The sequence below is a fragment of the Camelus ferus genome, chromosome 21 (assembly GCF_009834535.1).
Source record: "Camelus ferus isolate YT-003-E chromosome 21, BCGSAC_Cfer_1.0, whole genome shotgun sequence".
NCBI lineage: Eukaryota > Metazoa > Chordata > Mammalia > Artiodactyla > Camelidae > Camelus > Camelus ferus.
Genome location: NC_045716.1, coordinates 14,818,123 through 14,844,824, shown reverse-complemented (window position 1 = coordinate 14,844,824; position 26,702 = coordinate 14,818,123). Strand labels below are relative to the sequence as shown.

At 46.2% G+C, this 26,702-nt stretch overlaps 1 protein-coding gene across 1 annotated transcript; it reads left to right on the top strand.

The window, feature by feature from the left end:
• The first annotated feature begins 3,599 nt into the window (after positions 1–3,599).
• LRRC52 (leucine rich repeat containing 52) lies at positions 3,600–19,466 on the top strand. The gene is made up of 2 exons (XM_006175932.3): positions 3,600–4,277; positions 19,099–19,466. Exons 1-2 carry the CDS (start codon positions 3,656–3,658, stop codon positions 19,422–19,424), a joined length of 948 nt encoding a protein of 315 aa, XP_006175994.1. The 5' UTR covers positions 3,600–3,655; the 3' UTR covers positions 19,425–19,466.
• Positions 19,467–26,702: the final 7,236 nt, after the last annotated feature.

The following is a 26,702-nucleotide window of genomic DNA, read 5'->3' as shown; positions in this document are numbered from 1 at the left end:
CAAGGCTCATTATAGATGGGTAGATAGATGGATGGATAGATAGATAGATAGATAGATAGACAGACAGACAGAGACATATTTAGCCCTTAAGACCCAGCATTCCCAACATGGTTAGGGAGTATTTTTTCTCTCTAGGCTGACCTTCATTTTCATCTGCTTTCCATGGAACTTGCCCCACGCCCCGTACCTTGCTGCAAAGGGCTCAGACAATGTCAAAAGTCTAGAGTGCACTGGACACCATCAACAGCTCCTACTCAAATGTCCTTGAAATGTTGACATCCTTTAGACCTCAGCCCCCTAAATTCCCTGCCCAGGAAGCAGGACAAAGTCTAACCTGTGTGTCCCTAGGTTTCTAACCCCATGTAAGTACCAAGTTGAACACATTAGCAGTTTTAACTTAGCAAAATGGCACATGTATTACTTTCTGCTATTTTTCTCCTGAGCACTAAAAGTATGTCAGAACTGCATTTCCCTGAGCACTTGTACCCACGCATCTGGGTGCAATATTTACTGCCTAACATTATGGGCTGCAACCCCAGAAAAGCAATACTTGTCATCCTTACTTTATCTGTCCCTAGTGCTTGGGTCTTAAAGCTTCAAGCGTCTGTCCTCTCCCTGGGTTGACTGGGTCTTCCTGGAACTTGAAATTTGGGAGGGACCTTAGAGAACATCCTGTATTCTTCTACAGAAAGGAAATCAAGGCTCTGAAAGTCACAAAGTCACACTGCTTCACAGTGAAAGAAATCACTGTCTTGGCTGAGTCCATTGTGCCCTATGTCTCCTGCCCTTTTCTTTTATAATCTTTTTTAAAGGATTTTAAAATCCACCTGCATTTTGCATCATGAGAGGGCTGTTTGGAGGCACGCTGGTACCTAAGGGCAATCATTAGGCTGGGAAGTCAGCATCCCTCTCAGAGACAGCTAAAAATAGGAGCCTGCCCAAGACCAGACTCAGCGAGGGAGACTGACACTAGGGGCTCACCTGATACCCCACCCAGGCTACTGGAAGGACGGTCACACTGGCCACCCAAGGGACAGAGGCTGGCTGATAAAACAGCTGTGCATGCTGAGGGCAACGCAGCTGCAGCTGAAGCTGCACGAGCAGCCCCCTGGGAAGAGCCTATTCTGTCTTCGCAGCCACCGGACAAGCGGGGCTACGTGGTGTGATTAGAAGGAATAGAAATAAAGCCCCAGAGGTGTTAAACCAGTTCATCAAAGGCAGACAGCCTAGTCTCGGTTTTCCCAAGAGAGGATCCCGGAAATAGTAGCTTCACAAGATGCTCCTTGAAAAAAAGAAATTTTAAGATTCTGGGATCAGGTAATTCTTCCGTTCTCCTTTGTCTAATCCACTCATTCTCTATTTAATATTGACTCGGTCTCAAAATGAGGAACACATTTTAGGGATCTGGTCTAACCTGGCAAAACTGAAACTAGCCTGTGGGTATTCAGACTGCAGGACCAAAAAACACACAGCTACCTCAAGCCAAAGGACTATTCCTTGAGGTTAACCATTCATGATGCTCTGTGAAAATGGCAAGAGAGAGAGAGTGCCAAAGCGTGTCGGTAAATAAGCTTTAGCATGTTTTATCCACCTAAAGCTTTTCTAAGGGACAGTGCTTGTATCATGTGGCCTGAGCCAGAGGCTACTGTCTTGAGAAAGTCTACAGAAGGGGGCTGGAAATTAAATAGGGCCACCTGGAGACACTGATCCCCCAAGGAAAGGAAGAATCAGAGAGAAAGAGAAAGGCATGGAAGAAAAGGTGGGACGTCAGTAAAACCCCTCCATGAGCCTTGGTAGGCCAGTCAGTGACCATCTCCCCATCGAAAGGAAACACAGCATACACAGTCCCATCTGAATAAAGCATCTCCACCGTCAAAACACACCTTCAACGCAGTCCGCAGAAGAAATGATCACTTTGGAAATTAATTTTTCCCCATAGACTTCATGTACCAAATTTCTCCCCTGGGTAATCATATAAGATCCAGCCAGGAATTTACCTTTTTTTTAATTATAAGTAGAGGGTGACGTCTCTATCCGTAAAATCCTGCTTCAATTAGTACGATTATCATTTGGGTCATTATTTTAAATGTTTGGAATTTCTACTTAAATAAGGTCACTTTCAATTTGGTAAACACTCCAAAGTCATCATCTTAATTCATGGCCGGTCACCCTGGGAATGCTGAGTAAGTAAACACAATCAAGCATTAGCTAACCAGCCACAAATCCACTTGAGTTTATTAATTTCTCTCTTGGCAGAGAAACAAGAAGAGCGAGCAAACCATCAAAGACATTCACGCATCATTCATTCAATAAATATTTATTGCCTACCAGGTGCCAGGCTCTCTGCTAAGCTAAATATAAATGTCATTACTTTATTAATATTCACAGCTATGTTATGTATGAATGTTTTAAAGAATGAAATCCTCTATTTTCTCCAAAATATAAATTCTAACTCCTGAGATGCTTCTTCTTTGTTCCTGCCAGTATGCCTTCCTCCATAGCGTGGGTGACACAACCTAACCCTTAAACTTCCAGACCTTCCATCTCTCCCTCCGAAGACCCCCGCCTCCCACCATCCCTCAAGTAGTTAATGAATATAAACTCATACTAGAAGCGCCAGTGAGGCATTCACTATTTTAAAAGTCCTAGAAAATACAAATGGTAAGATGGATCAGATCATTACACTCAGATTTTTTTTTAACACATTTAGGTTTTGTTTTAGGGGGAGTAGCTTATACTTGTTCAAAAGGTTACTAAATACCGGGACATGCATGGAGTCCAAGTGCAGGCAGGATTGTATGCAAACTGGGAACAATCCTAAGAGCAACACCTTATCAGGGAATTTCCTTTGCGTCATTTCAAAGGAGCACCCCCACCCCCAGCCACTTGCTTATCTTCTCCGGGCAACACCCCCCAAAAATGGCGCCTCTCCAAACGCAATACCCAAAGAGGAGAGTCACGATGAGAACTGACCTCCAACAGGTCACTCTGCATATCTGTGATAAAAGGGAGTCGGATTGGAGGCTTTCATAGTCCCTCTATGGCCTGAGGAACACAGAGGGTCCAGTCCAACCTAATCCACCACACCTCCTCGGGGCGCTGATACCACACACACACACACACACACACACACACACACAGTGAAGCCATGCGCCCCCCCCCCCCCCGCCCCATGCAGCAGACCCCGACTTCCCCAGGGACAGCCGGCTTACCGAGTTACACAAATCACCCCCACACCACCCAGAAGAAGACTCTGGACTCTCCCGCCCTCAGCCGGGCAGCCTCCGGAGGCTGCTGACATCACAAAGGTGTCAACTGGCAACCTCATTGTCATGTGGCTCTCCCCTGGCTCCCCTTCACTTGCAAACGCAGGGAAAGGGTGAGACCTTTGAAAGCCGCCAAGCGGGCAGACTTCCAGCAGCAGTCTGGGAGTGAGCAATCCGGCAGAGCCACCAGGCTGGGCGGCGGGGCATCGGGCCTCGCGTTTCAACTTCTGTGCGGTTCTCCTGTAATGGAAAATTGCTTTGCACAAAGCTAGGGTGTTACAGTTCTTTCCAGAGCCCCTCCCCCGCCCCACCCCACCCCTCGGCAGCCTTCTGATCAGAGGGACAGCGCCCGCAGGAAAGTGGAAGGAGGGTAGTCGCCGCTTCTTACTATGCCCCTTGCTTCAGGCCCTGGGCCCGGGTGGTTACTCTTTTCCTTTGGAATGGGACTGGCATCAGGGTTAAAGTGTCCAGTTGATTGTCAGTGTCAAACCCAAGAAGTGATCTGCACAGGGATGCAATTAACTGAATACCCCCCCGACATCCCCCTGAACACCCGGAGGCTGTACCTGAGTGATAACAGAATCCGTTTCTTGCCAGCGATGACTCTAGGACTCCTCAGTGACCTTGTTTACTTGGACTGTCAGAAAAACCTGATTCAGGAGGTGATGGATTATACCTTCATCGGGGTCTTCAAACTCATCTACCTCGATCTCAGCTTCAACAATCTATCCTTGATCTCCCCATACAGTTTCTCCGTGCTTAGCAACCTGGTGCAGCTGAATCTCTCCAACAACCCTCGTCTGTTATCACTTAACAAGTACACCTTTGCCAACACCAGCTCTTTGAGGTATCTGGACCTCAGAAATACCGGCTTGCAGACCTTGGACCACGCTGCCTTCCAAAACCTCGTATCACTCCAGACCCTGTATCTGAGTGGAAACCCCTGGAAGTGCAACTGCTCCTTCCTGGACTTCTCCATCTACTTGATAGTGTCCCATCTGAACCATCCAGGTGAGGGCTTGGTTGGGGGTGGGGAAGAGGATGCGATAGCGTAAGAGGAACTGGTGCCAGGAAAGGTGAAGTCAAAAGATGGTCAGGGTGGGAGAAAAATCTGGGTGAAGCTGATTGAAAGCTTTCTTATTGCTTTGCAGGATCCATCCTTGGGTTGACTGGAGAGGCAGTAAGGATCAGTAGGAAAGGTTCTAGAATAACCATCCAAAGAACTCAGTTCTGCTCCTACTCAGCACTTACTACTTGGCTGCCCTTAGGAAAGTCACAGTTTCTCTGAGCCTCAGTTTCCTGATCCACAAAGTGGAGACAATAATATTACCAAACAGAGTTGTCATGTCAACATAAAATGATACGCATGGGGAGGGAGGAGGGTATAGCTCAGTGGTAGAGCGCATGCTTAGCATGCACGAGGTCATGGGTTCCAACCCCAGTACCTCTGTTAAATAAAAATAAAAATAATAATAATAAATAAACCTAATTACTACCCCCAAAAGAAACAAAATAAATTAAAATAAATAAATTAAATAAATGATATGCATGGAAATGATAAAGTACTGTAGCTGCGATATAACAAAGTAGTACACGGACCCTGAATTCCATGGGTAAATTATTTTAATCTCTTTAATTCAGTGACTGAATTTTTCCCAGGTCTAAAAGTCAATTCAATCATAGCCAGTAGAAAATACAATAGTGTGATATATAAAAGGGAGCGTTCAACAAAGATGCAAAGAGAGGTACATGAGCCACCTGGACACTCATGAGAGAGGGAGGAGAGGAGAGGGCTTTTGATGTTCCCTTTGTCTTCAGATGCTAACCTCGCAGGGAGGGAGAACGGCATGAATGGGTGGAGAGTGGGCCGCCGGTGCCCACTGTGTCAAGCCGGGAGATGCCAATTTTACAGGCAGACTCTCAACTTTTACCTCGTAGGTTTCCAAGCCAGTTGCTGCCATTCTGTCCCCTGTCCCCACCCCTCTGCCGTGGTCCCCGGGTCACTCCGCTGCCTCATTCCCTCTTCTTTTCAGTGACTTTACTGTCCCACCCTCGTCCTTCAACCCTGTCACTCCATCAATGTCACTGTCATCCAGGGAAGTCAGAGCTTCAGAGAAACATGAAATAACCCCTCACAGAGAGCCTGGGGCCTCTGAGATAATGAAACCCTACCAGAACCCCTTCTTCTTTGCCTCTCCTGGGTGTTTGTTTTGAAAATATTTTCATGCATCAGCTTCACAAATGTCCTGCTGAAGTTTCCACATGAGGTCCTGCCCATGTGGCAATGCTCTAGAAAGGTTCCTGACCAAAATGACAGGTGTTGGGAACTGGGGGAGAGGGAGCTGGGTGGTGACGGCAAGTAAAAACGTGCCCTCCTGGCTTTCCAATGGGCGTGTCTTAAAATGTCTTCCAGGCAGGGGCTGGGCTATGGTGCAGCAGGTGAGGCTCCTCGGATGCAGAACTGAAGGTGGCACTGAGAGTCAGTGTCTCCTTAAATTTTGCACCCTAGGCACCTGGCCATGCTGCCAGGTACTTGAGCTTGAGTTAGAATAAATCAAAAGGAACTAACTTTGTCAGACCATCTTCTCTTTTTTTTTTTTCATTGAAGTGTAGTTGATTTACAATGTTGTGTTAATTTTGGATGTATAGTAAAGTGATTAGGAGATAGATAGATACATAGATCAATAGATATTCTTTTTCAGATTTATTCTATTATATGTTATTACAGGATGTTGAATATAGCTCCCTGTGTTAAACAGTCCATCCTTGTTGTTTATCTAGTTTATCTATAGTAGTGTGTATCTGTTAATCCCAAACTCCTAATTTATCCCTCCCCACCCCCTTTCTCCTTTGTTAACCATAAGTTTATTTTCTATAAGACCATCCTATTTACAGTACTAATCATAAAAGAACACAGGAACAGTTTCTTGGGTAGCTTGACTCACCTCTCCAGAGATAATGTCTTCTACTTTTCTCAATGACTGGTGCTGTAGTGGTTTCTAGAAAGCTCCCTAAAAGAAGGTCAGTATTAATCATTCTCATGCATTAAATGTGGTACCCAAATAGGACTCTCCCCATCATTCTTCCTGTAACTAGCCCACGGAAGAGCATCATTTTCTCTTGCCCCCTCCCCACCATACACACATTTCCCTTGAGCAGAAACCACCAATTTGCCAGGAAGACTCCCTACCTAGCTGAAAAGGGTGCAGTGGCTTCTTCCCCAGTCCCTTAGCCTACCACTTCACCTCCCATCAAATCTCCCTTAATCAGAATTTTGCTTTATACAACTTTTATAAAGTTGTATCTTCTCAGAATTTTCAGGCGAATTACCTTGGACTCCTTGACTCCATTCAACCCAGGATCGAATAGCATTATAAACTGAGTCTGTTTCACTGGATGTTTTCAAAAACATCAGAAGTGGGTGTCTATCTTGTCAAGCCCATAAGCTCTTGAATGAAGAGCATGTCTTTTGAGGCAAAGTTTTCACCCACTGGCCAGTGGGACCACCTTTGCAGACACATGAATGCCCCCCTCCCCCACCTCCACCCTGGCAATTGCTAATCTGCCCGTCCCCCTCTGCTCGTCCCCCTCTGCTGTTTTGTGGCCTAGAGGAAACTTCTCAGGCCACTTGATGCAGAAATATGGTCTCATTGCTCCAGTTCACTATTATTATCTCTTAAAAACATCCCTGAGCCCAAGGCCAGGCTTAGAACAACCCATCTTTGTATAGAGCTTTGCAGCTACTGAATTTTCTTCATACATTCTGTCTCATTTTCTTTACTGGGTTTCACACCAACCCTTAAATTTTGTGCCTAGGACTGTGGAAGAGGCTAAGATGGGTATTTTTACCCCTACCCTATGGTTGAGAAGATAGACTGATCCACCCAAAATCACACAGCTACTAAATGGGGAGAAAATGGTTTGACGTTCTCTGATTTCAAATTCAGGTCTTTTTCCATGTGACTACCATCTCTTAAATCCTCAAGTTACATGATAACTATGATCCAATAAGTTACTTTGTTTATAAACATAAATTGTGTTATAAGCATATGGGCATAGCATCTAAATTTCAGCTTTACTTCCTATCTGGCTACACCTGGAACTCACACAAAATTATTTTCATTGGATAATAAGCCCAAGCCATCATAAACTCATTATAACATGCCTGCACTTCCCTTGCAAACCAATTGCACCCCAATCTATCCAAACTCTAAAAGAATAGACCTAATCTCAGTGTTCGCTCGCCTTTGCATCTTATTCAGTCTGGTTCTCCCTTCCCGTATATGCACAACCACAAACATACACATAAACACACATGCAAACACACATACATACTTACACATATACAAACACACAGCTATATCCCACATATATACCATACATATATACACACCTCCTCACATACACACTCACCCACATATTACATATGCATAATGTGCATGCACACATAAATGTGTAGCTACACACAGAAGACATATGAACTGACACACATATGCATAAAATTGAACACACACACAGTAAAATTCATTAGATACTTCTCTACCTTTTAGCCAGACCTCAACATAATGGATAATATTTGTTTCGCGTGATTCTTATGTGATGATTCAAGTCTCGTTAGGTCGAAATATCTTTGCTATTGACAAACACTCTAGTTGAACTTTCAACCTTAAGCCCATCTATTGGACCACATTTTCTATCAAAATGGTCATCTTTGGCATGTTCTAGAATGGAACCTACACATCTCTTTCTCATGCGTCCAAATTTCAGGGTATATGAAGAATTTGTATGAAATAAACCAAATAACCTTGTTGGTTATAAAGGAGAACCCAGCTCAAAGACGGGTTTCATTTTAGACCCAGGGAGATACTAAATCTTAGTACTGGGGGATTTGACCTGTGGTTCAGTATTGAGCTCAGGATGACAACAGAATTCCAGCATATAGATCCCTTGCAAAGTAAGGGACTTCCATGCTACCACTCAGCTCACCCATTCATCCATTTAAATATTTATTGAATGCTTATTATGTGCCAAACAAGTGCTCATGGAGGCAACCAGCCAAGAAGCCTGGGCTGTGTATGGAGACTCATATGACTGTGGAGCCTCTGCACCATGTGTGTCCCACGGTCCTGTCAGGCACAACAGAACTAACCCCACTGGACAGAGAGGGACAAGAGAGGTGAGCATGTGCCTGTGGGGATAGAGAAAGCACTTGGGAGAGTCTCAGCGGCAGGCAGTGAAGGACAGCCACCACGCGGGCAGGAAAGCCCAGTGTTTAGAGCTTAGGTTCTGGAGTGAAACAGATCTGGATTATAACCTTAGCCTTGCCATTAAGTATTTATAGGATATTAGATAAATTCTTAACCTCTCTGAACTTCAGTGTCCTCATCTTTCAAAAAGGTAAAACAATAGAACCAATCTGTCTAGGGCTGTCGTAAGGATGAAATGAGAACATTGATGAACTGCTAATGTGAACTGCCATTAGTGTTAAGCCTGGCACACCATAAGCCTTCATTAAACGGATGGCTGGCAGATGTAGGAAGGACACAGGGTACTAACAGAGCAGCCAACGTCAGTCGGGTGGTCTTGTCCCAGTCACTGGGACAAGTGGCGGACTTCAGGAGAGCTCAGCCGTATTAGAGGACATGCATCCTGTCTAGGAGACGTGACTGTAGGGATGCACGTGGGGATATAGACAGGAGATGGGAAGGTGGCGAGCAGGTCCCAGGATTTTAATCCCTGAGAAAATGGGACAGAGGGAGTCCTGGAGGGAGCTGGATATTAGATGAGTTATGAATACCGACGTTCAGACCCTGGGGAACAAAACCAGAAGTCCAAATCAAAGCTTAGTCTCAGCCTGGGCCATGAGACTAGGGGCTGGTTCTTCCTGAGTCACCTGAACCTGGAACTGAAGTTCTACCTTCCAGACAAGCCCCACCTGCAAGAAACAGGGGAGGATATGCAGACAGTTTTCAAGGGATGAGGGCAAGAAGGTCAGCTCGACTCTGGGGCAGACATGGCCTTGGGAGAAAGAAGTCACCTTCATGGTGTAATTTTGTGATCTGAACACTACCGAGCTGTACTTTTGCCCCAGTATCCCCCTATATGCTGCCTACCACTAGGCTAAAATTAGCCATTGGAGATTTACCTTTCTGGGTCCCAGAAAATGCCCCCATCTCGAAGAGGATCATGAAAAAATACATAAGTTCCTGGATGGAATAATGCAAGTGCCCCTAAGCTTTTATCAGCTTTCATATCAGAGGGAAGAGTGAATTCTTGAGAAATACAATTAGCTAAGATTAATTCTGCAACAGTGGGGAACCTTGAAGGAAGCCAAGGTCCGGGAAAGAAATGGAGAAGTCTTAAAATAAGACATGAGGGCAATAACATGTCCTTCCCTTATGTCACACTTTGGCTAAGTCCGCCCCTCCCCCCATAGAGGGGCTGCAGAGGAGGCCGAATGTTTTATTCCCCCTTTATTACCACAAGGCTGCAGCCAATAAGAATGTCAGAACTTCCCTACATGGACAAGAGATTTGATGCTATTATCAAAGGTCTTCATCAAAGGAAGCTCTCCAATGCTATACCCACCAGATGCACTGAACACTGCCCAGTCCTCAAACAGTTCATGTATTCACTTTCCAAACACAAAAACCACAGCCGAAACGGGGGTGGATTAAAATGTGCTGGTTGCCAGGATGCTCCGATCAATACAGAGTTAAAACAGATCCACAAATTCCATTTCCTTTTTGGCTAAGGTCAGCAAATAGAAGGACTCATTCCTGGCCGGAACTGTAATTTTCCAGTCATTAATGCTATTTGAAGGTGAGAGTGGAAATTGAGTTCTTCCCGGGATAGAGCTCCCTAGTGGGACAGGGTCGAATGCCTCTGAAGATGCTCTCAAAACCTCACGCAGCTCTAAGCCCCTGGACAGAAAAAACCTGGCCCCCTATCTCCCCTCCACCCTCAAAGTCCGGTCCAGCGCTATCCAAGAGAAGTTTCTGCAGCAGCAGAAATGGTCTAAATCTGTGCTGTGCGAAACAGTCCCCACTAGCCACACAGGGCTGTTGATCTCTTAAAATCAGGCTAGTGTAACTGAGGGACTAAAATGTTAATTTTATGTCATTTCAATTCATTTAAATAGCCACCTGTACGGGTTGTGGCCACCATATTGGTCAGGGAAGCCTTTTAACATAGGATGCTTCAGCTGGGACTTTGGAATCTAGCCTCCTCACTGGTAAGTGGATTTAGAGCGAAGCCCAGCATGAAGAGCCTCTGACATCCACGTCCAGTGTTTTCCCTCCTGCCGTGATATTTCCTTACTGTCAAGCACATCATAGTCCATTCAACGCTGAAACATTTATTGTATGTTCACTACGTGCCCAACGTTGTATTATAATGCTGGGATGCTTTGTCGCAGGGAAAGAAGTCATAATTCCTGTCTTTAATAAGACAATCTAGGGATTCAATAGAGAGAAAATGCAGTTGAAAGCCAGGAAGCCCTGCCCTGATCCCAGCAATGCCAGGGTGTGGTTTGGGGCAAGTCACTTTCCTCTCTGAATCGCACTTTTCTCTGAAATAAGGGAAAGGGATTAGATACTCTATAAGACCCCTTTTAGCCAGCATCTAAATAGAAGATAAGGTGCACTTAAATGAGCTAAGAGGAGAGCAGGGGTCGGCAGATGAGTAAGTGCAGGACGGGTCAGTGCTGAGGTGCAGGGGCTCCTAGAGATGCGGGCTATGGTCACGTAATTAGGAAATGCAACCTCTAACTCCTGCCCTCTGCCACCTCCTGTCTTAAGCACCCTCTGCTGGACTAGAACAATGCTTTCACCCCCCTGCTCCCAGGACTCAGTGCCCTGAACTTTCCTCCCAGGCCTGGTCTGCTCCGCCTGCGGTTCTCGAACTCTGATGAGCATAAGAGGCCCAGGCTCCCCGTCCAGAGAGGATGACTCAGTGAGCTCCTGGTGCGTGTGCTCCTTAGGTCGCATTGAGAAGCGCTATGACAATGGTCTGGGTTCTAGAGCTGCAGCGGCTGCTCCAAATAGTGAATCAATTGCTTTGCACTGAGGTGTAAAGAGACCGATAATATTCTGATACGTCTCCCTCAAGGGGCATTTGCAGCCTGATCGGGAACAGCCAGAAACAGTGAGAACTCAGAAAGTGACGGCTACTAGCAGGGACACGGGGGTAGTCTCAGGACAGGGGGTCCCTCTCCACCAGCTCTTAAATTATGGTCCTTAAGCAGTCCTGCTTGAGCCCGACGAGGGGGACCCAAGAGGAGACTGGGCAGGAGTGCCGCCGAGGCAGGGGGACAAAGCCACTCGGGGACATCTGCAGGGAGCAGATGGACTGGGTCATGTGCTGTCTCAGGTCCAAGTCATTCTGAGGGCATTTTGAGCAGAGAACATCTTAGTTTCATTCTGAGGCTGTTTCATCATGTATTCAAGGGATTGTAATGGGATAATGGCCCCATTTCAGTCCACCAAGTACAAAGTCATCTACAACTGTGCCAAAACTTAGATTTCCAGAATGAATTCAGGTCCTCACACTCTTCCACTATTAATGCTGACCCATCTCCTCCATCAGAGAAATTGCAGTAAAGACCAGATGCCAAAAAAGGGAGCAGCTGGGCAGCAGACATTTCCAAGGCTGTCAACTGCTCTATTAACATGTCTCTCCAACCTTATCATGAACACTGTGGTCTTATGGCTCCCTCCTGCTGATAGCCAGAGGAGCAGCCTCATGAGGGCAGTGAGGGAGCTGAGAGGGGTGCATCTGGGTCAGTGATTCCCTAAACCATCCAGAAAATTCGAGGAGGGATGGGGATAGCAAAGATGTGTGGTTTGGGAAGGATCCTGGGTGATTCTCACACCTCTCACACCTCTCTAGGTCAGCCCAGTTGGAATCCCTGATAGTGGGTGATGCAAAGTTCCCTCAAGTTCAGAAATGCCAGACCTGCATGCATGACCCATCTGGTCATCCAACACCACTCGGACCTCTGGAAGGAGGCAGTGCAAGGCTGGCCAGAGCAGCCAACCCTGATTTCCTCATCTCTAGAGATGAAGAATTCCCCAACCTAAAAGTAAGCCAGCAAAGGGTGGAGGCAGATAGGAAGAGAAAGAGGAGTACAACAATGGGGGCCTTTGAATGATTTTCTAGAGGGCATTCAGGGTATCCTGAGAAGTTTTGGAAGGCAGGCAAGTTGGATACAGCACTAGGAGGCTCCTGTAGGCACACAGGCAACAGAGGATGGCAGCCGATAGCAGCAGTGCAGATGAAGAGGTCAGACAGGTCAGCAGGAACTGTTTAGAAGGTAGAAGCAACAGGACTTGGGGCTGAACTAGACCCTCTCATAGTTCCCTGTACACCCTTTGTGACTTCTGGCACAATTCTCAGTAATTAACACATTTGTATTAATTTAATGTTTGTCTTCGCTGATAGACAGGAAGGTCTTAATAAGAGCAAAGAGCAAGTCTGAATCTTCAGAAAGATTCGGACACAGAGAAAATGCTCAGTAAATACTGAGTGAATAAAAAATAAATGAAATGTGGAAAATAAAGGAAAGAAGAAAATTGAGTATAACTCCCAAGGTGTTGGCTTGGACAACTGCAGCTTTTCGCTCAGAGGAAGGGCGGTGAGGAGGTTAGGGAAGAAGCCAGGTCCTGTCTTGAACGTGTTTGAGTGAGAGGTCTTTGTGCACCAGTAGGCATTTGGATGTTCTGACCTGAAATTCAAAATAGAGGATAAAATATATGTTTGGATATCATCAGCTGACTGGCAATCAGCAAAACCAAACAAAGGATGAGATCAGCCAGGGAAAGAATTTAGCATGAAAAGGTACCAGGACAAGGACAGAAGCTTTGGGGAATGCCAACATATTAAAAGATCAAGAAGAACAGAGAACTGAATGGAGTAAGGGGATCAACAACGGAAATATGACCCAGGGCTTTCCAGACAGAGGAGAGAGCAAGTGCAAAGGCCCTGGGGTGGAATGAGCTCAACATAGTAGGTGGTGAGTATGGCTGAGACAGAGTGAAGCCAAGGTCAGAAATGAGATAAAAATATCAGTCAGAGGTCAGATCATACAGGACCTACAGACCATGAGAGGCTTTTGATTTTATTCTAAACATGACAGGAAGTCATGAAAGGGTTGTGAGCCAGAAAGTGACATGACCTACAAATTATATACATGGCTTCCCCAGAGAGATGTAGAGGGGCTGTGGGGAAAGCAGGGACACAAGTCAGGAGGCCATGAGAGTTCAGGCAAGAAAGGATGGGGGCTTGGCCCAGGGTAATGGTCCAGAAGATGAGAAGAGGTAAGAATGGGGATATATTTTGAGGGTAGGACTAACAGGATTGGCTTCTGGGTTGAATTACAGGATATGAGAAAGGAAGGAAAGAGGACTTCCAAGTTTCTGCCTGGGGGACTGGTGAATGGTGCTGCCCTTCCACTACAGAACTCTTCAAAATTGCCCCTTATCCATGAGGACAATTGTCCACTATCTGGATTTTTCTGAGAAGATGGGTAGTTATTCAGCAGGTCCAGCCCTCGCCCAAGCTGAAAGCAAAATAGAGTTTTCCATTAGCTTCCAAGAACTGCCTGGTACCATCCCCTAGGCTTGCCGTGCAGCTGGCTCCCTTTCCCCATTAAACTGCTCAAGGAAGCCAGTAGCAGGGGTTCCCCAGGGTAGGGCTTAAGTCATTGGCTTCTTTTCCAGAGGCTTTTACACTTTAAGCCTTATTTTATCAGTGGAATGAAAGGTTCTATCTCCTGCTGACAGAATTCCGGGTACTGACAAGCACATAAGACTGCAATAGGAGGAAAAGATCTTGCTCTAAATCTTGCCCATATATACAAAACCACTTATACAAAAGCCCAGTCCTTAGCCTAAAGCACAGGGATAATCAGGTCAAACTTGCTGGATTTCAAGGTCGTTCCTGTAATGTTCCAAGAATCTATGAGTCAGGTTTAACCTTTACCAAAATATGAACTATTATCCAAGGGGGGAAAATAATTGTATCAGGTAAGAACTGCACTGCCAAAGCCCAAATCACCCAAATCTTTAAGGTTTTTAAGATGCCAAGGATGCTTTAGACCAGGAGTCAGCACATGCTTTCTATAAGAAGCCAGATAGTAAATATTTCAGGCTTTGTGGATCTTTGTTGCAACTATTCACTGTGTCATTTGTAGCATGAACACAGCCATAGGAAATAACATAAATGAATGGGCATGGCTGTGTTCCAACAAAACTTTATTTACAAAAGCAGGCAGCAGGATGGATTTGGTCCATGGGTTGTAGTTTGCTGAACCCTTGCCTATGCCATCAAGGGAAGAAAGCTGGGTGACAAGGAAAAGGAACTCCAGGTAGGCAAAGGTAGAAGCCAAGGCCAGGACTAGAACTGCTCAGAGGACCACGCATGAGGGTCAGAGAAGCTGGCCTTGCTGGCCAGTTGGCTTTGGTGCCGTTGGGCTGTTACACGGTCCAATCTAGTTTCCCCTCTAGGGAGACTTCTCCTCTGGGCCACCTATGATACAGCAGAATATAATAGTGATCCCTTCAAATTCTAATCAGGAACCAGTCCTAAATAAGAAAGACCAAAAACAAGAGCGTTTAAGAACTGCTATATGAGATCAGATTAGTAACTCACGCATCCCCTCCTGTATGCATTCAACAGACATATATTGAGCCTCCACTGTGTGTGAGGCACCAGGGGTACAAAGGTGGACAAACAGGGTCTCTGCTCTCGAACAATTCTCAAACAGGAACTGGGGGGTGGTAATAACTACCTCTGACACCGTGCCTGAAGGACTTGCATCCTCACGGCCATCCCATCTACACTTACACTCACTTCCTTCTCTGCAGTCTCAGAGGGCAGAAGAGGTGCCCTTTCCCAGCTCAAGGCTTACCCCTCCATTTGGTCCTGGAGACCATCTACTCCTGCCCCCTCCAGGACTTCACACCCCTTCGCTCGCTGAGTCCTCCCCAAACTCTCACTAGGTAAGCAGGGAGCGGTATTAAGCCTGGTATAGAGTAGTCCAAGGTGGCCCAAGGCCAGCTGGCCCATCGATGGTCTTCTATTTCCCCAGGTTCCCTCTCCTCCCACTGATAATTACATTGACCTCAAAGGATTAATAACAAATAATATTTAATTCCTTCAACACATTTTGAGCTCTAGTATGTATTAAGCACTATTCTAGATGTTGGGGACACAAGAGTGAACACTGGACTCAAGCAGGTTTTCTGAAGGGAAGGCATCCTGGGTTCCTGCACTAACAGGTGTTGTTCTGGGCCCCAGAAACTCTTGCTTCTCCATGCATTTGATTTTGGCAGACGGTTTTTCCACCTAGGAGCAACATGTCACATGTGGAACTAAATATGGGGGTAGTTTATTTTTCCTTAGGAACTATTTGTGGGAAGAATTTAAACATTAATGATACCTGTAATTGTACCTGGGCACTTTAACTGGGGCAGGTGCCCTGCACCCTTGAAGTAGAGCTGAGGAAGGGATAATATGGGGCTTAGTCACCTGATTGTAATGTGAATGAAAGTCTTGGGATTGTGCAGTACACAGCATATACAACAGTACCTGGTAGCCTTTTGTCAGGAGCAAGGAGATCAAGAAAGCCAACGAGGGAATAATTGATGAACAAGTTATTAATTCTGTAGCATGAGAAGAATTAAAACTACTTAGTGGGGTGGTCAAATTGGAGTTTAATTTTGTAAAGCACCTTATACAGTGCCTAGCACATATCAGACACTCCAGGATAAGCAGATGAGGCTATAAATTCTAAAATCATCATACCAGATTAGGAAAAGAATGTATGACGAACAAGCTAAAGAAAAAGAAATGAGGGGGAAGGGCTCAAGTGGAAGAGCGCATGCTTAGCATGTATGAGGTCCTGGGTTCAATCCCCAGTACCTCCATTAAAAAAATTAAAATAAAAAAAACAAAAAAGACCTAAAATTCTAAAATAAATAAAAATTAAAAGTGGGACAAATGGAAAACAAACAGTTGATCCAAAGTCTAACATTAAATGTTAATGGACTGATTAAAATACAAAGTTTGCTAGATTGGATGAAGAACAAAACCCAGTTACATCCTGCTTACAAAAATGTACATTAAATATAAGAACATAGAAAACTTAAGGGTAAAAGAATGGGAAAAAATACACAATGCAAACACTAACTAAAAGAAATTTGGTGCAGCCATACTAATGTCATCAAGCAAAGTAGTCTTTAAGGCAAGGGCATTACTAGAGATAATGAGCAATATTGATCAATGAGGAAAGGCTCAATCTACCAGGAAGAAGTAACAGTTATAACTTTGTATGCATCTAATAACATAGCTTCAAAATCTGTAAAGCAAAACTTAACAGAACTATGCGGAGAGGTAGACAAGTACACAATCATAACTGGTGACTTTAACATACTTCCCCAGTAGCTAATAGACAAGAAATAGGCTAATAGTGACTGAGACAATAGTTTTGAAAAAATCAATAAAATCAACAAAAAATCAAAAAAGATAAAAAGTCAATAAAGATATAAATAGTCAATAGAGACAAAGATCTGTATAAAACCACTCCCTAATTGACATACACAGAACAATGTACTCAAAGACAGAACACATTTTTTTCAGTGCACATGCAAGAATTCCTAAAATTGACTTTATGCTCAGCCATAAAGCAAATTCTCAATAAATTTCAAAGGATTGAAATCACAAAGAGTATGTCTCTGACCACAGTAGAATTGAACTAGAATTACTAGAAAACCCCCAAATATTTAAAAATTAATTCAGTCAATGAACGATAGCTCTTATTAACAAGAACAATAATAATCAGACATGGATTATGCCTTCAAGAGCTAAAAGTCTGTCTAGTAGGAGAGAAAAGATGCACCCCTTTCTGGCAAATAACCACCAAGCAAGGTAGAATGTGATAGATGCAGTGAGAATGATCCTAGGAGGTGCTGTAGGTGAGCTGGGAGTGGGGAAACTCACGTGTCCTCTGAGCTATGAGGACGAGGTGGCTGGGGAAGGAGTCCTGGGAAGAGAATCGTTTACACTAGACCTTGAAGGACAGGAAGGACTTGATCACCCAAAAGCTGGAGAAAGGGATATTTGCAAAAAAGAGCATCGATGTAACAAAGCCAGCTAAAGATCAGGGGGAAGTGTCCTAGAGGAATAACAGGTAGTTTAATTTGAGTGGAACGAAGGGTGGGTGACTGTGAGCACTGAGAAATAAGGTGGGAAAGGTGGGAGGAGGCGGATGCTGAGGGCCCTGAGTACCAGGCCAGGTGCTCAGGGGAGTCAGAAGAGGGTTCTGAGCCAGAGCGTGCCTGGGAAGAGCCCAGCTCGCCAAAGGGAATTCTGGCAGGAGTGTGTGGAAATGGTCCGCAGCTGGGAAACTGGGAACGGGTGGAGACAGACCTGTGAGGAGGCGAGGAGAGCTCCCACCTTGGCGGTGACAGGCAGTGAAGGGGGGAGAGAGAATGCAGCGGTAGAAAAACCCTCCCCAAGGAGACACCCACATCTCTCACTTAAAAGCAGCCTAACAATGCTTTAAAATCACTGCCTAATTGCTCCTTTCAAGGTAATGCTCCAAAATGGGGAAATAGGTGTTTAATGTTTAGTCTCATCTCTGCCACCCAAGCCCCAATTTGAAAGCCTAATTTTTTCTTAAAAATAGAATAAGAAAACCACATCCCCCACCAGGCACCCCTTGGCACACTCCAGATTCTCAAAATTCCACGTTTTCTTTTCTCAAACACAGCTTTCTTTGTATAGTCCCGCGTGGACTCCAGGCAGCTTGGGCAGATGACCTGAGCCCTGTCTTGCTAGAATTCCTGAAGACTGCAGGAGCCTCCCCTGCTTCTCACCAGTCCCACTCTTGGGCCTCCTGGGCAAAACCCCAGAGGTCCTCGAACCCCGGCAGACTAGAGAGAGGCCTTGAGGTGTAATTGTGGTCCTGCCCCTTGACAGCAACCTGAGGTGAAGGCCCAGGGCCCCATCCCTTTCCGGAGACTTGAGAGCCCTCCCGTGGACCAGGGTCACCCTGCGGGCTGCTGCCCCACACTTATTCTCAAGAGAGGCTGCTTCCTCTCCTTTCTCTGTAATCTTTGCAAACAGTGGATGTGGCAGCCCCCAGGCTGGCTTCCCTTCTCATGTCTACACCCTCCTCCAAAGACAGAGTCCTCAACAGCATCACAGACTTCAGACCATCTTCCTCAGAGTAATATACGACTTCACTGTAGGTACACTGACACAGAGTCGGGGTGCAGGGAATAGCGTCCAGCTTGGAGAGGACTTAGCGCTCAGCCTGGACAGCTCTCTCCAGCCTCCAAACCCAGCTGCCCCGTTCCCCATCAGCTCACTTCTGCAGTCCTTACCCCCAGTCCTCCTGCTTCGGGCTCCAGTCCAAACCTGATCTCCCTCTCTTCCTTGGTCACCGAGGACATCACTGCTTTCACATACCCTGGGGTTCCTACCCTGAAGTCTAGCAGAAGCTTCTCGCTGCACTAACTCCCTTCTGTGTCTCCCACTTCTGCAAAACAAGCCCAGATACCTCGGTCTGGGTTTTCTCTGTCTCCTGTCCCCCGCCTAGACCCTGCATGTTATCCAGAATCTGCTGAGACACAGATTCCGGTTCAGGAGGCCTTGGGTGGTGCCTGAGATTCTATATTTTTAAAGGGGTCCAAGTGATGCCAATGCTTCCCATCCACAGACCACACGTTGAGTAGCGAGGGTCCAGACGGCCTCTCCAGGTCGCCATTGGCCTCCGGATCCTGGGAGTTCTGCTGTTTCAGCACTCTGCCTGCTGTGTGTTTCCTCACAGATGACCAAAACGCTACGTGCGTGGAGCCCACAGAGCTGGCAGGGTGGCCCATCGCGCAGGTGGGGAACCCGCTCCGGTACATGTGCATCACGCACCTGGACCAGCAAGACTACGTCTTCGTGCTGCTCATCGGCTTCTGCATCTTCGCGGCGGGCACCGTGGCCGCCTGGCTGACGGGCGTGTGCGCTGTGCTCTACCAGAACGCCCACCGCAGGTCGAGCGAGGACGAGGGCGAGGACGAGTACGGGCAGAGGGTGGAAGTCAGCAGGAGGATTTTCCAAAGAGGGATGGAATCGGGCCACGACGGGTTCCCTCAGCTGATTTAGTGGCCAGGGGTTGCTGTCTGATAGAGCTTTCCCAGGGTCCCTGTCTTCTGTCTCGCCCTCCGCTTCCCACTCCTCGGAGCTGCCTTACAGACGGAAGCCTACTAGTAAAATGAATAAAATGTTTTGTGGCCATTTCGCAGGTTGATCCTTTCCAGTTCAACCAGCCCAAGGACGATGCCTTGAGCTCAGAAGTATGGCATAGAACAAAGCCTAGAGAAGCTGTTGGGTGCTTCTAAGTGCTGAGGAAGGCCACCCCAAAAGCAGGACAACTTGGGTTTGATGAGGACCAACTGTACCCCTAAAATAAGTGCTGGAGGGAGGGACAAGAGAAATACATGATGTGAGATCTGTCCTCAAAGAGCAACAATTCAGGGAGGGGTTGAGGATGGGAGTCAAGGTTAAGATGATCAAATGGAGAAAAACACAAGACACAATGACCAGAGCAGACATGAATGGTCTGTGTCTACGAGCTAGCTTCACACTTCACCTCACCATGATCACAGCAATCCTCGTTTATAGTGACACGAGTTTACAGGGAAAACATTGAGGCCTGGACAGGTTAAACAACTGACTGAGGTCACCCAAATGGTCAGTAGCCCAGCCTCCCAATGTCCGCATTTTTCCCTTTAAACGAAGCTGGCTTTCCAAGAAATGTGTAGCCACTTAACCAAATGTCAGCCTTGGACAAAATGAAGGAGGGGGGCACACAGAGGCGGTCACAGTTCACTGAGACCTGACCAAGTGCCCAGCATCTTACCAAGCTTCACACACATCTTCTTCCAAGGGTTAACCCTCACAACAATCAGGTCAGGTGGTCATCGTTACCTCATTTCTCTGACGCTCAGAGAGGCTAAGTAACCAGCTCAAGATCACACAGATGATGAGAAGCAGAACAAGCACTGAGCCCCAGGCTGCCTGACCCCAAAGCCCATGCTCTGTGCACCTTGACCTCCTTTCTCAGATGAAGCTCTAAGCAGAATAGCCACGTATACACTCACGTGGTCCTGCTCTCTGGGCTGCTTAGAAGAAGGGAAAAAGAGCAGAAGGCAGGGGTGGCTAAGCCCAAAGACCCATTCCAGGTTTTCCCTTTCTCTCCCCCAGGTCAAATCATGCTCAAGTTCTAGGCTCAGATCAAAGCCCCACCCATGAAACCCCCAACCAGACCTGTCTTTATCTCTACTTCCGCTGTGAATTGCATGCGATTCCCCCAAATTTGTTTGGTGTGATGGTCAAGAGCATGAGCCCTCAAGTAGGGGTCCTATGCTCAGTTAGGTCCTTACCCCTGTGGGAACTTGGGCTTCCTACTTGTCATGACCTTGAGGACAGAGACTGCCTGTCATTCCCTATGGACACAGCGCATAGGGTAGTACCTTATACAAAGTAGGGGCTCAATAAATATTTATCATTGCATTCTATTTAAATCCCAGCCCACCAGTCATTCCTACTGTGTTGTCCTGATTATGACGGGTGACTACGGGCAAGTTATTTAACTTCTCTATGCCTCAGTTGCTTCAACTCTAAGTGGCCCTCATTATAAAGCATACATCATATAGGGATATTGTGAGAATAAATGAATGTCAGTGATAATAAGATATCCTGGAATAATTTTAGACTTACAGAAAAGTTACAAAAAGAGTACAGACAGTTCCCGTATACCCCTCACCTGGTTTTCCCCAAAGTTCCCTCACATTACAGTTGTCTCCCAGGACATCTGTCAAAACTAAGAAACGGACATTGTCATGCTACCATTAACTAAACTTTATCTGGATTTTGCCAGTTATTCCCCACTGTCCTTTTTCTGTCCCAAGATTCAATCCAGGATACCACATTTGCACTTAGGATATTCTTAAAAATAACATTTATTGGGCATTTCTATATGTCAAGCATTGGTCTGAGTGTTTCTCTATATATCAACTCATTTAATTGTCAAAATAACCGTGTGAGGTGGATATTTTCATTAGATAAGGACACTGGGGCTTAAGTAAGTAGCTCAACATGACACCGTAAGACCAACCAGAAGTCAAACCAGCTCTGTCTGACTACAGGCTGTTTCCCCAAACCATGATCAATACTATCTCTCAGGAATTTAAACTACCAAGAAAGTCTTGGCAAAAGAAGTCTGAATTGCAGCTTTGCACAACAGCTTCTCCCCTAAGATGCCCTGGATATTTCCACACACATGGAAGAAAAATGGATTCAGCATCTACTCTGGCCCTGAGGGGACCACAGTGAATGAGCAGATTCAAGGTGCTTAAGGAGTTTACAGTCTAGTCTGGTGGAGACACAAGGAAATGGGTGATTTCAGGACAGAGAGGTAAGGGAAGGGCAGGCACAGGGTGTGAAAGGACACGGGGTGTGGGGGTATGTCAGTAGGTGGTAGGGAGCCTTGAGGCTCTTCCCTGAGGGAGACATCTAAGCTGAGACTTGAATGTTGAGGGGATTAGCCAGGCAGATTGGCAAGGAGTGTATGTGGGCAAAGGAGACACTCTACGTAACAGGAACTGTACGTGCAAACACTGGGAAGTGGGAAAGAGCCATCATTATAGCCAGAAAACAGTGTCAAAGGGGAGGAAGAGAGGAGAGGCCATGGGAGAGAGAGAAACAAGGCAAGACACTGAAGGGCCTTACACGTACCTTGTGTTACTCAGAGTTAGGACAAGTTCTGCTGCAGTAACAGATAAACCCCAGAGTTTCAGCAGCTTAGCACAATGAAGACTCACTTCTCACTCGTGTAAAGGCCAAGGTGGGAAGGGCAGCCCTCCTCCTTCCTTAGCTCCAGCTGCTAAAGCATGGGCCTCAGGTCCACTGCCGAAGAGAGAAGAGATGCAGTGGGCATGGAGCTCTTAACTGCCCAGACCTGGAAATGACACACGTCACTCCCACTCATATTTTGCATGACCTCAACCTTAGGGCAAGCAACTGCAGTCTGTGTGCCAGGAAGACAAAATGCTATGACTGATAGATAAAGTATGTGGTCTGGCGCACCATGGTCAGAAATTTGAGCTGTCCTCTGTGGACCCTAAGGTTCATTGGAGAATTTTAAGCATGAGAATCACAGTGGTCTAATTTGTGCTTCAGAAGGCTCTCTCTGAGGTGAAGAACAGAGCGAGGGAGGTAAGATGGCAAACGAGGAAACCTGCACATTGTAGTATTCCCGGGGAGACATAAGGGTGACAGTGCAAAGGCAGCAGCACTGGGAACCGAGACGAGGGATGAATTGCCATTATGTCAGAAGTAGAGTTGATAGGATTGCACGAGTGACTGGAGACGGGAGATAAAGAAAGAATGGGTTGGGGGATGGGACTAGGAGAAAGAGGAAGGAGCTAAAGAAGATGGCCAGATTTCTGATCTGGACAGCCAGGTGGCTGGTAGAGAGAACCATCGTGGTGTACTGGATGTAAATGCTGGCCAATCCTGAAGGCTGGAACAGGGCATGCGTGGAAGTCACGGAGGGGAGGACAAGGGTTAGATCCTCACTCTCTTCAGTGGAAAGTCAATAAACAGTGCCTAAAACTGAAAAATCAAATAGAAGCCACATAAGCATTTTCTTTTCAGATACGCCAAAAATCAGCCAAAGGAATTTCAAGTGTCTGCTTCTGCGGAAGGGAAAACATGGGGGGAAAGAATGGAAGATTGTTTTTCATAACAAATTTTGGAGAACTATGACTCTTTAAATAAACTATGTGCTTCCATATTTGATTTTCTTAAATTGTTGGGTTTTTTGTTTGAAAAAAAAAAAAGACTGGCTGGTCTAGGGTGTTGCCACCTTCAAGAAATGTCTCTAACCACCTTATTTATACAGGATGGGTAGCCACGTGATTTCAAAGGGCAAAGCGCCAGCAAAGGAAATGCTCTTCCCCCTGCCAGATTTCTCCATTTACCCTGTGCCTCTGAGCTTAATTCCCAGAAAAACCAGAGAGGATTTCCTAGGGGAGCCCATGTTTGGCTTAAATCTTGAAAAGTCATAGGATTTCACAGAGGAAGGAGCACTTCAGATGGATGGTGAGGGTGACAGCAAGGAGATATGACAAGAGAGATGTGTTCAGGGAATGACTAGTTCTGTTCAGCAGCCTGGAGGACAAACTGAAGTGACTCCAGGATGGAGACAGAAGATCAACCAGGTAGTTAAGGAAACCGGTGCTATGTTTCACAAAATCAGGCCCATGGACCGCCCATATCAGTGCTTCTAAATCCTCTGGAGGGGCGGGCAGTAATCTGCATTCTGATATGTTCTCTCAGTGACTCTTATACACACTGAAATTTGAGAAACACTGGTCAAGTGCAAGGAGATAAAGTTCTGACCTTGTGACGCTGTGAATGGGAAGGAGGAAATGGTCACTAGGCCTAGGACCTCAAAGACAGCAAGGGCCTCTTGGATCCAGATCTGGTCTCGGCCGTCAGATCAGGGTAAGCGGTCCTACTGCCTGCAAAGAAATGCAAATGCTGGGGGACCAGCAACCCCCAGCTCCTGCCCACCATCCCCTGTCATTTCTGGCCTCACTAAAAGGACCCAACATCACATGATATGGGGGGAGAAGTGCTAACTTCTAGTCTCAGCTTTCCCACTACATGTGTGATCTTAAAAGGCACTTCACTGCTTGGGTCTCAGTTTCCCCAAATGTAACATGAGGTGCTTAGACTAGATTACCTCAAAGGCCACCTCAAATCCAACCTTCTGAGAACAACGATGGATAATATCCAGAACATACAAGGAACCCCTGCAAAACAAGAAGAAAAATAGAAGAACCCCCAGCAAAAATATTGGCCGAGAATATGAATGGGCAACTTATACAGAGGAGAGACCCCCCAAAACTAACTAGCATGTAAAGAGGTGCTCATTAGTAATCAGAGAAATGCAAATTAAAACGACAGATGTTACTCTAGACTTAGATTGGCAAAAGCTTGGAAGCGGGGTCATGCACATGTTGGCAGGGATGTGGGGCTGTGGGACCCCTCATGCATTGCCGAAGGAAGTAGAGATGGGTACGGCCAGTCTGGAGAGCAATCTGGCACCACTTCGGTCAAATTGAGTGTGTGCCCACCCGACCACCAGCAAGTCCACTCACTCCTGGGTAGATCTCGCGCAGGAGTGATCACACAGCCTGTCGTGGAACACAACATGAAGACGTCCACTGCACCATCATGTGTGGTGGCAGAGAGAGAGGAGAGCGACCAGGTAAAGTGGATGGAGTGCTACAGAACAGTCACCAGCAACTAACTCGATGCACATATAGCAACGTGGGTGGATCTAAAACACAACGCTGCATGAACAAAGGGAGAAACACGATGAGAACCCTCTGTGACTCTCAAAATCCTCAAACCCCACAGTGAAAGCTAAAGTCCTTACAACATTCTACAAAGTCCCACGTGGTCTGGTCCTCCCGACACCATCACTCCCTCTACTGCACCAACATCACCTTCTCTCACTGTCGCCACCTCTCACTCCGCCCCAGCCTCGCTGGCTGCCCTGCTGTTAACACACGCCAGGCACTGGGGCTGCAGCAGAGCCTTCGTCCTGGCTGTTCCCTCTGCCTGAAACTACAAACCCTCAGAATCCCCTACACACACACACACACACAGCCCCGTTACTAACCTGCTCCATTTTTACCTTAGACAATGACAAAACGTAGTAATAAGTAAATTGTATAGTCATCTGAAAGGTAATAAGTACTGTCTCCCCACCCCTACCTTCACCATGAGAATGTGGGCTCCAGGGAGGGCAGGAATTTGGGGCTGTTTTGTCCCTGGATGCCTCTCAAGGCCTAGAACAAAGCCTCTTATAAAGGGGGCACTGATAAATTTTTGCTGACTAAATGAGTGATTGCAACGCCATATCACTTATGTACATTTTTTAAATTCACTTTTAAACACAATAAATGAATGACATTAAATGAATGGTGAGTGGAAATGAGGGTAAAGAGTAGTAGATTTAAAAAAAGGGGTGCCTAGCCCAAAAAAATGATGACATGGTGCCATTTATTGAGGGGTGTGAGTAATTTAATGTTGTGTGCCTGCGATTAACAAGGGAGGTGACAGGAGAGCGTCTACTCACCCCTTAACCCCCTCCCACCCCTCCCCCCAGCCCATGTGTTGAAGTTCCTTTTCCTGCCAGACCTTTGAGGAGCAAACAAGCAAAGCCCTGGCTGTGGGAAGAACCCTCTGCTTCGTCTACACAGCTGCTGTCTCTGAGACTTCAAGGTCTCACCAGCGCTGAGGACACCTCACAGGTAACAGCGTCCACGACTCCACCCAGCATCTCACATTTCCCCAAACCCAGGGCCCACCTGAGGAGGAGAGGTCTGGGCTCCACACAGAACAGCGCCCAGTGTTTTTAGAGTGATTTCCCAGCTCATGAAGCCTTTCCTCAACTTTGAAAGAAATTGCTGTCCCATTGGATGGACAAGAAAACCAAGGTTTAAAAAGGTTAGCAGTTGCCCTGTTTCACCCGACTAGTCCCTGGCAGAGCTGGCGTGTTCAGCCAGCAAGTCTTCCTGATGCCGTGCTCTGTGTTTTCTCTACCAACTTAGTCTCCCTCTCTGTACAGAGAAGACCCCATGTTAGAGAAATTAACAAAATAAAGTTTTCCCATTTGATTCTGCCTGGTTCCACTGTCAGCTCCTTTCTGTTGTTAACTGCTCTTTAGCTCTAGGATTCAAGCTCAAAACCTGTGGGTTTGACACAGGCTAACTAAAAGCTACTGCTAGGAAATAGGGCCAAACAAATCATCTACTACTATTAAGACTTTAAAAGGATTAGCCATTCCTTGCAAGCAGCCAGATGGTGGACACTGCACACTGGCCCTAAGCTCCAGCAATAATAGTTCGGATACTTCTGAGGGGTAGGGGAGGAGCCACTGAGAATATGGGGCACTCTGAAGACAATGCTAAATGCAATCAGGTTAGGAAAGGGCATGGGCTGGTTGGCTTCTTAAGCAGGAGAATTATTTAGGCCAAGATAAATGTTTAAGAACAATATAGTATGTTTTGTAGATATGTTCATTTGTACCTTCTTTTTTTTTTTAGATTCCACATATGAGTGAAATCATATGGTATTATTCTTTCTCTTTTTGGCTTACTTAGAATGATGATCTCCAGGTCTATCCATGTTGCTGCAAATGGCATTATTTCATTCTTTTTTATGGCTGAGTAGTATTCCATTTCATAAATATACCACAACTTCTTTATCCGGCTGTCTGTTGATGGACATTTAGGCTGTTTCCATATCTTGGCTATTGTATATAATGCTGCTATGAACATTGGGGTACATGTGTCTATATAT

Bases quoted from the DNA above. Each gene is read 5' to 3' on its own strand.
- LRRC52 (XM_006175932.3), top strand. From the start codon at position 3,656: ATGCCCCTTGCTTCAGGCCCTGGGCCCGGGTGGTTACTCTTTTCCTTT. The intron at 4,278-19,098 runs GTGAGGGCTTGG...GTTTCCTCACAG, and splicing joins GTCCCATCTGAACCATCCAG to ATGACCAAAACGCTACGTGC.